This window comes from Epargyreus clarus, unplaced genomic scaffold (assembly GCF_041222505.1).
Source record: "Epargyreus clarus isolate Ecla_fem2 unplaced genomic scaffold, WU_Ecla_fem_2.2 ptg000018l, whole genome shotgun sequence".
NCBI classification, from domain to species: domain Eukaryota; kingdom Metazoa; phylum Arthropoda; class Insecta; order Lepidoptera; family Hesperiidae; genus Epargyreus; species Epargyreus clarus.
This window is the reverse complement of record NW_027332226.1, coordinates 2,929,182-2,943,533: the sequence shown is the minus strand read 5'-3', so window position 1 is coordinate 2,943,533 and position 14,352 is coordinate 2,929,182. Positions and strand designations below refer to the sequence as shown.

General features: G+C 34.1%; 1 protein-coding gene across 8 annotated transcripts in view; it reads left to right on the top strand.

Moving 5' to 3' along the window:
• The window catches only part of LOC140749475 (CUGBP Elav-like family member 1-A), a 509,605-nt gene that overhangs the window by 322,801 nt on the left and 172,452 nt on the right, over window positions 1-14,352 (top strand). For 6 of the 8 annotated variants that reach the window (XM_073082526.1, XM_073082525.1, XM_073082522.1 and 3 more), the window contains 2 exons: window positions 7,697-7,793; window positions 13,457-13,577. In XM_073082526.1, coding sequence (XP_072938627.1) covers window positions 7,697-7,793; window positions 13,457-13,577 — 218 coding nt within the window. Of the gene's footprint in view, window positions 1-5,673; window positions 5,860-7,696; window positions 7,794-13,456; window positions 13,578-14,352 lie in introns of those variants that run through there. The other 2 variants (XM_073082524.1, XM_073082523.1) reach the window with 1 other exon arrangement.

The window sequence follows — 14,352 nt, the reverse complement described above, 5'->3', positions numbered from 1 at the left end:
TTGTTTAAAATTTTCAATTAAGATTTCGACCCATAATGAACCTTTTGCATATATTCATCTTTTCAATAAACTGTACAGTGCAGGTTACTTCTACTATAATTAATATTTCAATAAAATTCATAACGTAGGTTATGTCGACTAATAATGAACGTTTAAACCGAAAACCATTCACCGGTCTAGTGGCGAGTCACGTGACAGCCACACTAAAAGTGCATGAATGTCGAAAATATGCACTTGTATTAAGCACGACTCCGCTACACAATTAACCGAGCATTGTTCGTGAAAACTTATCGTTTATTCCATTCAGTCGTGTTTAACCCTATTTACGATGTAATTGTTTTTAATTTCGGTAATTATATTATCGAGTGAATTTTGCAGCACTCTTTTTCGTAACAGTTCATTAAAATTATGCATTTGAGCTTTTTCCTTTAGAGTTTCATTAGGCGGAACTCCTTTATTAATCCTTCTATAATAATCAAGCTACCAGTGTTATCTATTATTACATATCGATATTAACATTTCTAGTCTAGATAACTATAATTTTCAATCATGAAATTATAACTGGTACTTATTACATTTTTGACATCAGTGGCGGCGAGTCACGTGACACCCACAATAAAAGTGCATGAATGTCGAAAATGTGCACTCGTAATAAGCACGACGCCGCTACACAATTTACCGAGTATTATTCGTGAAAACTTATCGTTCATTCCATTCACTCGTATTTAACCCTATTTACGATGTAATTGTTTTTAATTACGCCAATTTAATTATCGAATGAATTTTGTAGCACTCTTTTCGTAACAGTTCATTAAAATTATGCGTTCGAGGTTTGTCCTTTAGTGTTTCATTAAATGGATATCTTTTATTAAATATTCGATAAAAATCAAGCTTCTAGTGTTATCTGTTATAACATAGATGTTATCATTTCTAGATTTCCATATTTTTAAACAATCTAATTATAACTCTTACTTGTTACATTTTTCAATAAATTATACTTGAATGTAGCTAACTGTTCATTCTTCCCATTTAGAACATGATCTGACGCAGGTTATTAATAAAAACTTTATTCTAGTCACAAAGCCTTACTGGTTTAGTGGCAGTGGATCACGTGACAGTTACACGAAAAGTGCATGAATGTCGAAAATATGCACTCGTAATAAGCACGACTCCGCTACACAATTAACCGAGCATTGTTCGTGAAAACTTATCGTTCATTACATTCAGTCGTGTTTAACCCTATTTACGATGTAATCGTTTTTAATTACGGTAATATTATTATCAAGTGAATTTTGCAGCACTCTTTTTCGTAACAGTTCATTAAAATCATGCAATTGAGCTTTTTCCTTTAGTGTTTCATTAGCTGGAACTCCTTTATTAATCCTTCTATAATAATCAAGCTACCAGTGTTAACTATTGTTACATATCGATATAACCATTTCTAGATTACTATAATTTTAAATCATGAAATTATAACTGGTACTTATTACATTTTTGACATCAGTGGCGGCGAGTCACGTGACAGCCACACTAAAAGTGCATGAATGTCAAAAAAAAGCACTCGTAATAAGCACGATTCCGCTACACAATTAATTGAGCATTGTTCGTGAAAACTTGTCGTTCATTACATTCACTCGAGTTTAACCCTACTTACGGCCTTATTATTTTTAATTATACCAATTCAATTATCGAAGGGGAAATTTGCAACACTTTTTCGTAGTATAATTGTAAGCGTTGGAGCTTCGTATATTTATTCTTGTCATTTATACCATGTTTATACCATGATAATAATGTCATGTGTAGTGTAATGTTGTGAATATTCAAAAGCAGCCAAAACCTACACAGTCCATCTGATGTAAAGTGACTATCGGACCCCATGAACATCTATAAACCACTTCACGAAACACAGGTGCTATCTGGGATTGATCATAGAAGCATTTTAAATATACAAGACAGAAATACTTGATATTTCTGTCTTGTATATTTAAAATGACGTCGTGTTCTTAAGTGTTTAAGAAATCTTACTAACGTGTGGGTTAGGTATATGACATACCTAACCCACACGAAGAAACCGACTCAAAGAAATAAAATTGATACGGTACATATTTTAAATGTTATCGCTAATGTCAAACAATTGAGCAGATGCGAATATAAAAATTCAACCCTCTTTCAAAGGGAAATAAAAAGCGATAATACGTTACACGCCACCTTTCACCCCGAAAGCCCTTCAATATCACGGATTCATTTCCATGGAGACGGTCCCCTTATGAATAGCGGAATACTCGTATACCTAAGCATTGACAATGGGGTTAATTTTAACCTGTCTAATATTATGTTATGTCCCAGTTTTTTGTGGATATTATGGAAATAGGATGAATGGAATTTGAAGGTGGTAGAACCCTTTGTGGTTCGACTCCGGCGGCACCACCGCCACACCTATTTCTACCTAATAACAGCAGTGATAGGCGCTGCTGTGTTCCGTTTTGAAGGGTGTGGTAAGGGAGACAGACTTTTCCGAGGCGTTCCAGCTTAGTCCTCAGGGGTAGCGGCGCATCTGTGGCCGACCTCAGGTAGGAATATCTAATCCTATCTGAGGTTGATTACAGATGTCCATGGACGGCAGTAGCCACTTACCATTAGGTGGACTGCATGCTCGTCTGCTACTCCTATATTACAAAAAAAAATAATAACATTACTTTTATGAAAACGCTCAGAAAGGATTTAAGAAGTACAATATATTCTACCATAATCAACAGTATTTACAATAATACATCTTTATCCACTAATTTGTCACACTTCCATTATAAATGACCCAAAAATTTGTTGACAATTCATAATTCAAAGCAATACTGAATATTCCAAAAATGTAAAATAGAAAAAGTATTTAATAAGTGACATAAATTATTATTAATAACCAGCAATTGTGTGGTTTGTATATGAATCAGTGTGATGTGTCTGTAACATTTTTTACAATATACGAGTATTAAAATATAGGAAAAGGTGGTAGAACCCTATGTGGTTCGACTCCGGCGGCACCACCGCCACACCTATTTCTACCTAATAACAGCAGTGTTAAGCGCTGCTGTGTTCCGGTTTGAAGGGTGTGGTAAGGGAGACAGACTTTTCCGAGGCGTTCCAGCTTAGTCCTCAGGGGTGGCGGCGCGTCTGTGGCCGACCTCAGGTAGGAATATCTGGTCCTATCTGGGGTTGATTACAGATGTCCATGGGCGGCAGTAACCACTTACTATCAGGTGGACTGCATGCTCGTCTGCTACTCTTATATTATTAAAAAAAAGAAAAAAAAAAGAAAAAAAAAATAAATAAAAAAAAAAAAAAGGAAAGGTAACAAACGAGCATATGTGGCCACTGCCACTCATGGTCACCTGTAATCAACTCCAGATTGGAATTTTTCTTGGGGTTGGCCACTTATGCGTCACTCCTGGAGACTAAAGGGAGGCGCCTTATGCAAATAATAGAATGGCGAAAAGGTGGTGATGGTAATTTCTCTTAAATTATTAATATTATCTCTTACGCATTTCGCGATTACATTACCCATACCTATTATATTATTAGTATTATTATACTGGTAAACTATTTTCTCAAGAAATAAGTCTATACTTATTTCCTTTTGTGTTACTTGTATTTAGTTAAGTCTGTTTTAAGAACACTTCTGTATTACAGTAAACATTTTGTTATATTCCACGATCAATAGATAGTAACACAACACCGATCAATAGATAAAAAGATAAAAATCGAGTGCTTGCTATGTAACTGTATCATACAGAATTTACTAATACTTACTCATGTTAGGGTTCCGTGGTAAATTTGTTTTCTATATAAATTTATTTTTATATATTTTTTTGGTGTATAATTTAATAACATGAACCGTATGTGTAACTAAGAAGAAAAAATCACTCTCATCGGATTTTCGTAAAACATAAAATATACATTTATTTTGGAATTAAACGTGTGGACTATCAGCTCTTAAAATAATATAGATAATTCATAATGACTTTGAACTGTATACAGTCTCCAGGCAACCGAGTTGTTGACTGTCAATAGAAAAATATGGATATAATTGAATAAAGTATTATTTTACATTCCTTATTATTTTATTTGATATTGGCGACGAGATGTCGAATGAACTAAAAAACAATAAGAAAATACGAGCCACATTACGGGGGTAATGAAATGAACCGAAAATTACATTTCCGGAATAGAAAAAATTGACAATGAAGAAATAAATATACGACTGAATTCTTTACAAGAAAATTTGAACAAATTCAACTATCCATAATCCATATTTTTCGATTCAAGAAAAAATTTAATGGCTTACAGAAGAAGAAAATTTAGAAGAGGAAATAAAATACAGGTACGAATTTGAAGAAATATATACAAAGCTAAAATTTAAATTTTTGAATGTACAAAAAGAAAATAATCGGTTAATACCTGAATGTTCTTTTATATCGGCTAGAGCGGAAGTTTATTTGATAAACTGTTAACTGTCAAGGCACGATTGAGACGTACACCTAATACAAAAGGGTTATCACCTTATCAGTTAATGTTCGGCAGAGAGGTAAGAACCTATATGCATGCCTTATTTAAGAAATCCGCCCCACTATCCTGATTACATTACAATGCACCGCCAACGAAGGAGTTCGGACAAGGTGATAAGGTACAAGTCCGCAGTTACACCAACCCAAGAGTTAAATGGGAGTTCGGAGTCGTCATCCGAAGATTAGGTAGACTCCATTATGAAGTCAGAACTGAAAATGGCATACTGGTGCGCCGTCACTTTGACCAAATGCTGCCGGCGCCCCTGGTGGTGTAAGTGAAAATAGCGGTGGAGGACTGTTGGATATCAAGTCTCCAGGCAACCGAGTTGTTGACTGGCAATAGAAAAATATGGATATTGGATATAATTGAATAAAGTATTATTTTACATTCCTTATTATTTTATTTGATAACCTTAATTCGTCAACTTGAACACAGATGGCAGTAATACACATTTTTTTTATATTTTAGAATGTTCAGTCTTGCTTGGAGTTATGAAATGTCAGCTGATATTTGCAATGTCTTATATAATGGAGATATGATAAAATAATGGATAAAGATGTATTAATGTAAATGTTGATGATTATGGAAGAATATATTGTATTTCTGGAATTCCTTCTGAGCGTTTTCATAGCATAAAAAATGCTATGCAATAGCTTTACTGCGGCAGTCTCCGAGTGCCACACGTATTTTTTTTTTATTTATGTTGATATCGTTCAACGCCATTTACTATCAAAATAAATTAAAAAAAACATTTTGACAAAAAGTGGAGTTGGCTGATTTGCGAATTAAGGTATCGATATAAATATAATGTATATAACTAATTCTAACATCCGAATTATTAATATTCTTCGAGAAACACTATGAAAAATATTAACCTATTTCTGTCGTGCCGACTACAGAACCCTTGTGCGTATTCCGATACGCGCTTGACTACTTCCTTATACATACATATTTAAATACAACATGCTTCTGATTACATCGTCTCACGTAATGCCTTTCAATCTATCCCTGTCACTCGTAATACTATACTAGTAAATATATATTGCTATTTCATATTATTCGTATACCTCAGCCACAAGTAATCCAACCGAAAAATATCAGCCCAAACGCGGGTAGGTTACATAGACGAATTCAGTCAACACTGGTACTTGGCTTGCATTATAACTTGTTCTCGGGGCCTTTGTTGATCGAGTGATAAGTGATAAGGCGTAATCGAGCCATGTATACTCTTATCAGTGATAACGGCACTGCAAACAAGTACGCTGAGTACCGCGTATGGAGAGCCGGCCCGAGAAATATCAGGTACCAACATAACATAACCTAAAAGTAGTTTGTGATGAACGAAATGTTCTGTGCTTGTGTTATTTGATTGGGATGGCGTTGAGGTATGTGAGTTTTAAATATGTTGAGCTCCCTTAAGCCGAGGTTTATTGCCAAAGTGATAATATACGAGTAGTATTGGATTTACTAAGAATCGCTGAAGTCCTAGTATTCCATACCAGTTTGTTGTTGATGATCCGAAGCTATATAATAATTTCTTATACATAAAAATATTTAGCGTAATTGTGTACTTTATTCTTAGCTGTGTTCCTTAAAGAAATCAGTATTTATCTACACAATAAATATTTGTAACTTTCCATTACATGTACTCACAAAATTTGCCTGAAGTTTTTTCAACGCGAATTATTATGATACACGAAGTCATTATTTTAATTTTAAAACGCTGTAATTTATTTTATCATTTTGTGTTTTTTTTTAATTATTGTATGATATGTAACTAAGAAATGACATAGCTTAGTGGAATGGTTTATATTATATTTAATATTATATTATATAAAAGCAGTGATAGCCTAGTGGTTAAGAAACTTAGCCTCTCGATCGAGAGGTCCGAGGTTCAAATCCCAGGCTCTCTCTCGCACCTCTGATTTTTCAAAGTTATGTATTAGAAATTAATTATCACTTGCTAAATGGTGAAGGAAAACATCATGAGGAAACCTGCATACCATGCATATATCTCAAATGTATGTGAAGTTTACCAATACGCACTTGGCCAGCGCGGTAAACTATGGCCTAATCCTTGTCATTATGAGAGGAGACTCGTGCCCAGCAGTGGGACAGTAATGGGTCAATGATGATGATGATTATATTATATACAGACATTTTTGTAAAATAAGTAGTTCATGTTTATTAAATATTTTAATTATGTGGAATGATAAGAATAAGTTGTTTATTTGTTGTTTGAATGTAACAATTGATTTCTTTTTCTTGAATTTATTATATTTATTGTATAGAAATCATTTTTATTCGTTTCACCACCTTTATGCAATTTAAAAACGGTTCTGTACCTATTATGGAATGACTAATATTAGTATTACACTTGTGAATGAAACATCTATTGTAGTGAATGACTATATTGACTTAGTTAATCATTGTAGTAGATACCTATATGTATGTAGTTAGTATTAGGTTATACGTGATACCTATTAAGACATGACGTATAACCGGCTAATGACCTGAACTAAAAGCACCATACTGGAGCTTACCTCGGCCAACAAACAAGTTTGACACTACAACGAGGTAATCCGCGGGGCAGCGAATTTATTTTATTTATAATTTTAGTTAGTTTAAGGATACTGTAAGTTAATTGGAAGCATGCCTCTTTAAGTAAACTTGTCATGGTATCTTTTTGTAACCGACCTCATCGAACACGATATCTATGTACGTGAAGTCGATCAGTACCATTACCAGGAGTTTTTACGTTTTGACAAATATGACTGTTTTGGTATTTGTTTACGTATTTGCCCATACAATTTCCAATCAGCGCCCCTAGCGGATTGTGTCAGAACTTGGAAATAGTATGGGCCAATACGTAAAGAAATACCAAAACAGTCATATTTCTCAAAACGTAAAAACTCCTGGTAAGGGTACAGGTCTACATGCATGCAAAGATGGAAAGTTGTATTTAGTTATAGCCTTTTTTTTATCGTATCCTAAGATTGTCTTAAATTCCTGCGAATATCTAATAAATACTTGGTTCACGAAGAAAGCACCTAATAGTAAAATATTCAGTGCTAATTATTAAAAACATTGTAACCGAAATAGCGTTTCGTGTTGTTAATATTCTTTATTGTTGTTCCAGTGGGCTGAATATGAACATAAACAACAACAACAGCACGAGCATCAACAACAACAACAATGACGAGAAGTCAGACTTACCGGACCCTGACTATATTAAGGTAATTAATAATTTATTATTATAAAAGTTTTTAACTTTGTTGCAAAGTTTTTGGGATAGCTGTAAATTAGAATAAACTACTACTAAAAGGTCAAATATTTTAAAGGACCCATTTAGTGCTACAAAGCTTATTGAAAATAATTTACGGTATAAACCTCTATCTAGATCGATTTATTATTTATTTATTCACCCATATCTTACATCTAACATTACAGGGTTCCCTAATGCGTTAATGTTCCTAATACCTTAATCAGTTACAATTCTCCGATATATTTTTTTATATATTATTAAATTTAAAATAATTACAAAAGGAATGAATTACAAAACCAATTTAAATCCAAATAAAAAATACATTTTTATCCGATTGTGGAGGGTAATGTTTTTCGAACAATTGTATGTATTTTTTTGGTCCGCGTTACAGCTCAAACGGCTTGACGGATTTTGACATAATAACACGTTGAATTCGTCTAAACAATGTAGGGAGTGATAAAGACTATATTTTATTAGCAGTCGGGTTTTTGTTCTTAGAATAATATTCTAGTTAAATGAACAAATAAATGTAATTATTTGTACGATACAATATCGCAGGCTATTTTCTGTGTAGTATTCGCGAACTACTCACTAATGCATGAGATTTGCAGAATTTCGATTTATTCGTAGGCGCCTTACACACTGTGCAGCACGTTATACATTAGTTAACGTTAACATAGTTTATATCAATATAATGATACCAAATTATAATATATAATTATACCAAGTTATTAATTGGTTTATAAATATTATTGCAAGATATTGTTCAAATTTAAATAAAGATTTTTAAATGGTAGAACGCTCTGTTTCCAGTTCCTTAAACTAGAGGTCGTTCGGTTGATTTAAATGATCAGTATCGTAGTAATTCAGTATTGTAGACCAGACTACAATTTAAAATTATGCACCAATAAAATGTTTATTATAAGAAAATCTAGGTCCCAAAATTGCACTTACATTCTTAAATGTTTTAAAATTTAAAAAACTGTAGAATGTTTAATCACATACCCTTATATATTTTTATTTTTAAATTTGTGTAGAATATTAATTCAAACATACTTCATTACGCGCACTTCGTGTATTTCAATCAACTTTCCCAGGAATGATAGGTTACAAATTGTCGAGTGTTTACTTTTTTCAGTCAAACACCTTTGAATCAACATTAACAATACGTTTCACAGTGTACCAACGGCCTTATTCACTACGAATCATGCTATCTGTGTACGGGGATTTGTGTTTGTATCCAAGCTTTACCGTGAGCTGTTACATGCGGCGGGTGGGAACCAAATAAATCTTCTTGTAACCGGCTTACCACTTTCTCAGCTATTAGAACATTAAGTTACCTAATCGGGCTCGGCCCTGAAGTGCTCGCGGTTCTGTAGTATATTTGAATTGTAATCGATTTTTTTGTTTTAACTAAGTGCATATTTTGAATAACAAGTTAATCAATCTGCCTTAGAAACATTTTTAAATATTGTATGAGTATTTTATTTTACTACTGATTATAAACCCAGTTTCTCAATTGTCGAACAAAAGTTCGGATCCCAGGCACATGAATTCAAATTGCGTGCGTCTTAATACGCATGCAATTTGAATTCATGTGCGTGCTATTAATACTTACTTAAATACTGAAAGAAAACGTGAAGAAAACTGCACATCTGATAGTTCACAAAAAAGTCTTCAAGAGTGTGTTAAGACTACCAATTCACACTTAGCGAGCACAGTATACTATTACCTAAAAACCCTTACACCTGTGCCCACCTGGGGACTTGTGCCCAGCAGTGGGTCAACAAAGGGTCGACGGCGACGTAATAGGCAATAGGTATGAGGATAGGCATTTGATACAATTTTCAATTAATAAAAAAACAGTCCTGAACAATGTTTATGCAACAAAATATTTAAGGCAAAATAACATCACGCATAATAATATGATTGTCGTACGTTTATATTCTTATCGTGATGAACAACAATAATATAACTTGTGATATACTTTTATAACTATATTATTTGATAACAGGCTTATTAAAACCACTGGAGCGCACAAATATAACAAGAAACGCTATTTAAGATGTTATTGTTATTCTTATATCACCCCTTTAAATCCCCCGTAAAAAGGCATAGATTTCTTTGGGATTTGACTACAGTGTCATTACCTTTTTTAAGTGTTTTAAGCCCCTGACGGTAATCGTAACACATTTTTATGCGATCTTACGTTTGACTCCTATTGTTTTTGATATTTAAGATTGTACGAGTAGAAGCAGCATGCAGTTCAGTTAATATAGTCGTTACTATCACTTCATACACACTTTCCACTTTCCTCACTGTCCTCCTTACTTTTTCCATTCATAGGTTATCTGGAAGAGATCGCTGCTTAGCGATAAGGCCGCCTATTGCATACAATTAACTTGTATAATTGTTTATTATTGTTCTATTCTATTGAAGTGTGCAATAAAGAATATTCTATCTATTTACTATCTATGGTCGACCACAGGTGCGTTGTTACCCCTGAGTCCTAAGTTGAAAATGTTGAAATACCTCTTATAATTTTCTCGCCTTTTAAACTGAGACACAGCAGTGCTTACCGTCATTTGTTATAATCCAGAAATCTGGAATAATGCCCCCGGAGTCGGACCACGAATAAATTTACTACCTTTTACAACCAGTTAACAAATGATAAATACATTTCTATAATCGGATGACCTATCACATGACGTAGACAACACGCTAATTTACAACTTCAATTCCACAAACAAAATTCCTTCCAAAAAGATTTTATAACGCAAAAGCCATTTTTGCGTCATAACAAAAGAGCAATCCAGGTGTCCCACTTAAAGTTCAACTGACACCGAATTAGATAAAGGTGGCGACGCAATTTTTGCGCCGGCACCGAATCTACTGATACGTAATTAGGGTTGGCGATCTGAGATCGATCTTTTGGGCCAAAAAAAAATGATTATTTTAATCGATCTACAGTAATGGATCGAATCAGTAAATCGATCTTTCATCCTAGAAAAACGAAAGTCGTTCTTTTCCAAGTTGGTTGAATGTATTATAGACCTTTTCGCAAACGGATACGTATTAGTGCTTTTTTGGTCCTGAAGACCTTTTTTTCGCTATTTTTGCACTTTTCAGATAAAAATATCGGATATCAATTATTGGAGAATCGATTCTTTGGGCCTCGATTTTTTTGTGAATCGATTTATTGCACTTCGATTCGAATCGATTCAAGAATCGATCTTTTTGGATACAATCGCCATCCCTAGTCGTTATCGGCCGCGTGGCGCTTATCATTCTTTGCACAGGCTTGCGTCATATCTGATGTTGGATGGTGTTTGGGAACGCAAACGTGGTCTCTTTTAAGAAGACTCTGAACTTTTTTAGATCAACAGTTTTTTTTAGGCAATCGTAAGCTAACATAGCTTAATATTACCTGACATTATTAGGCAAGCCCTGCGACGGAGCGATCACCGGTCTGACGCGCAAAGGGTTCCAGGTTCAATCCTCGGCCAGATATGAATGTTGAATCGGTGCATTTATAGCCCAGTGGTCAAGAAGCGTGGCCTCTAGATAGAGCGGTCTGAGGTTCAAATCCCAGGCACGTACCTCTGATTTTCGAAATTAAATTTAAATTAAAAATTATGTGCGTATTAGAAATAAATTATTACTTGGTTAATACGTGTGAATATAATACTGATGATTGTGAATCATCACTTGTGATGATTCACAAACATCGCGAGGAAATCTGCATAGATACTTAAAAAATCCAATTGACAAAAGTTTTCAATGGTATGTGAATCTACCAATTCGTATTTGCCAATTCTCATTCTCAGAGGAGACCTGTGCCCAGCAGTAGGACAGTAATGGGTTGATGAATTCCGATTACTGTCCTAGGTTTACGTGTTTGTGAAACTTTCTTTGTGTGTATTCATGGCATCCACGACACAAGGAATCCTAGTGTGCGACTGTAAGTGTAAAATTAGTTATTCCTTTATTTGATTCAAATGATATACATAATAAACTAATGATAAAAGCACTTAAATAGTATTCCCGCGAAGTAAAACCCGATTCGTAAATCGCGAGAAGGAGGGCGAACTCGCAAATTCGCAAATGAAGTGATATATAGAGGTAATTAAAAAGGTTTCGCGCCGCCGATGTCGATCCCCTCTCGCCTACTTTCAATTTGTTACTGTTTTAATGGAACTTATTGTTATTGTTGTTTTACATAAACTAAAATAACTATAAGTAAATTGTAATAAATGTAATCAATAAATAAGTAAATAATAATTGTCTATTCTAATATTATAAAGAGGAAAACTTTGTTTGCTTGTTTGATTGTAATGAATAGGCTCAAAAACTACTGGAACGATTTTAAAAATTCTTTTACCATTCGAAAGCTACATTATCCACGAGTAACATAGGCTATATTTTATATGAAATATATATGATAAGATAGATTTTGAGGTGGTACAAAGTGTGTCCGGGTCAGCTAGTAATAAATATAATTATTAGATTACGTTAGTGAAATCCTCGTAGGTATATAGTTAGGTGTAGATTTTGTTGTTTTATTTTTTTTGTTTAAACTTATAATAAAGTAGGTAGTCGTTAAAAGTGCCTAATAAAAACAACGTTTTTTAAACATATTCGCAACGAATTCGCAAATGAAGTGACCTTATCACTTAGAGGTATGAAAAATAGATAGTAGCCGATTCTCAGATCTACTGAATATGCATATAATTAAGCATCTGTGGCATCTGTGGTCGACCTTAGATAGGACCGCAATTCTATCCAGAGTTGATTACAAGTGTCGATTGGCGACAAAGCTCACTTAACATTGCACTCCATACTCATTTACAACTACAAATTATCCAAAAAACTTCTACAGGATCCTCAGAAATGCAATTTTCTAGAACATTATTCTACACTATTATTGAAAGTTGTTCTCAACTTTCCTTTGATTCATACGACCTTATAAACGATTCCTCGAAGGACAATTTTCCTTGCGACCTTTAGAAACAACTTTACTTTGTAGACAACTAATGACTTTGACTTTATTGAAAGAACGGTTACGATATTACGTGAGTCTTGTGAGTTAATAGAATACTTTGGTGTACCATCGGGATCTTTATTACAATAGTTTAATTTCAGAGATCAAGTAGAAAGTAAAATATGAAGATATTTTCAGAATTTAGGGTATTATAAATTTATATTAATCCTATGAGCCTTTTCAAAGTTATTTGGTCAAGCGCATTGTATCAAAGGAATATTGGCACCGATTTTACAATGGGGTGATTTTTCTAATGGGCCTTCTGGGCTAAGTCTAAAATCCAGATCCAAAACTATAAGGATTAAAGGCTAAAAGGAGTTCGAGGCCGATTCTGATAAAAACTAAAACTGCATCATTACATTTTTTTAATCTATTTCCCTAGCCGGGAATCAAACGACTCGTTCGATTCCGAAAAGAAAAAAAGCTGTACACAAATTGTATCTTTACAAAAGTGATTTTTCGGCGTAAGGCAAGACAAATCTAGATGCCTTCTTACGAATGTGTTACTAGGCAACATCATATTTTTATACTCGAGGTTCCTAGTTAAAAGTATCTCGAAAGCATTTTCTAATTGAGCAATTCCCCTGTTCCAGATGTTCGTTGGTCAGGTACCCAGAAGCATGGACGAGAATGACCTCCGGCTGATGTTTGAGGAGTTCGGCAGAGTACACCAGATCAACGTGCTTCGGGACAAGATCACTGGCTCGAGTAAAGGTTAGATCTACCTTCCATGACTCTTTGCTCTCGCACGTTTTTATTTCTAGGTTGATGTATTAGTTGTATGAAGCTGGTGTATTTGAGTTTAGCAGACTTCTGGCTAGCTTCAGATAAGGCTCCTATTTGAAGTTATTTACAGAGGTCTCTGAATAGTTAACTTCACTCAATCACAAGTGGGCTATGAAGATGTAATTTTTTTTTACGGCGTCAACACATATAACATTTTTTTTATATGACAGCAGTGTTCTTACCAATGTGATTTGAAAAAACTACGTACTAACGCATTCATTGACTTGTTACATAGCATAGTTCACTCCACTACAAATACAAATTATTTTTTTTATTGTAAACTTAGCATTATTTAAAAAAAGTATTTACTAACTTTGGGCAACTTCTTAATAATTCTTATACAGGACTAGCAAACAATATAATACATAACTTAATCCCGAGTCTAAAGTCATGACATTTTGTACAGGAATGCCTTCACTCATATCGCAGATGAACGATTTTCAAAAATGCATTTCTTTTGGAACGTAATACGTAAGAGTACAATAAATAAAGTATTCAAATAAAATAACAAACAAAGCAAACCGGGAACTAGGAACAATGCCAGGGAAATATGATTACGTTAATAATTTACGAAGCGCCGTTCGAAGAAACGCGGAGGGCACAAAAACATAAATTAATATTGCTCTTGTTCCTCCAGGAACAGGCCAGGAGCTGTCAGGACGCGAAGATTTATGTTGGAATGTAAAATATGATGTCCACACAA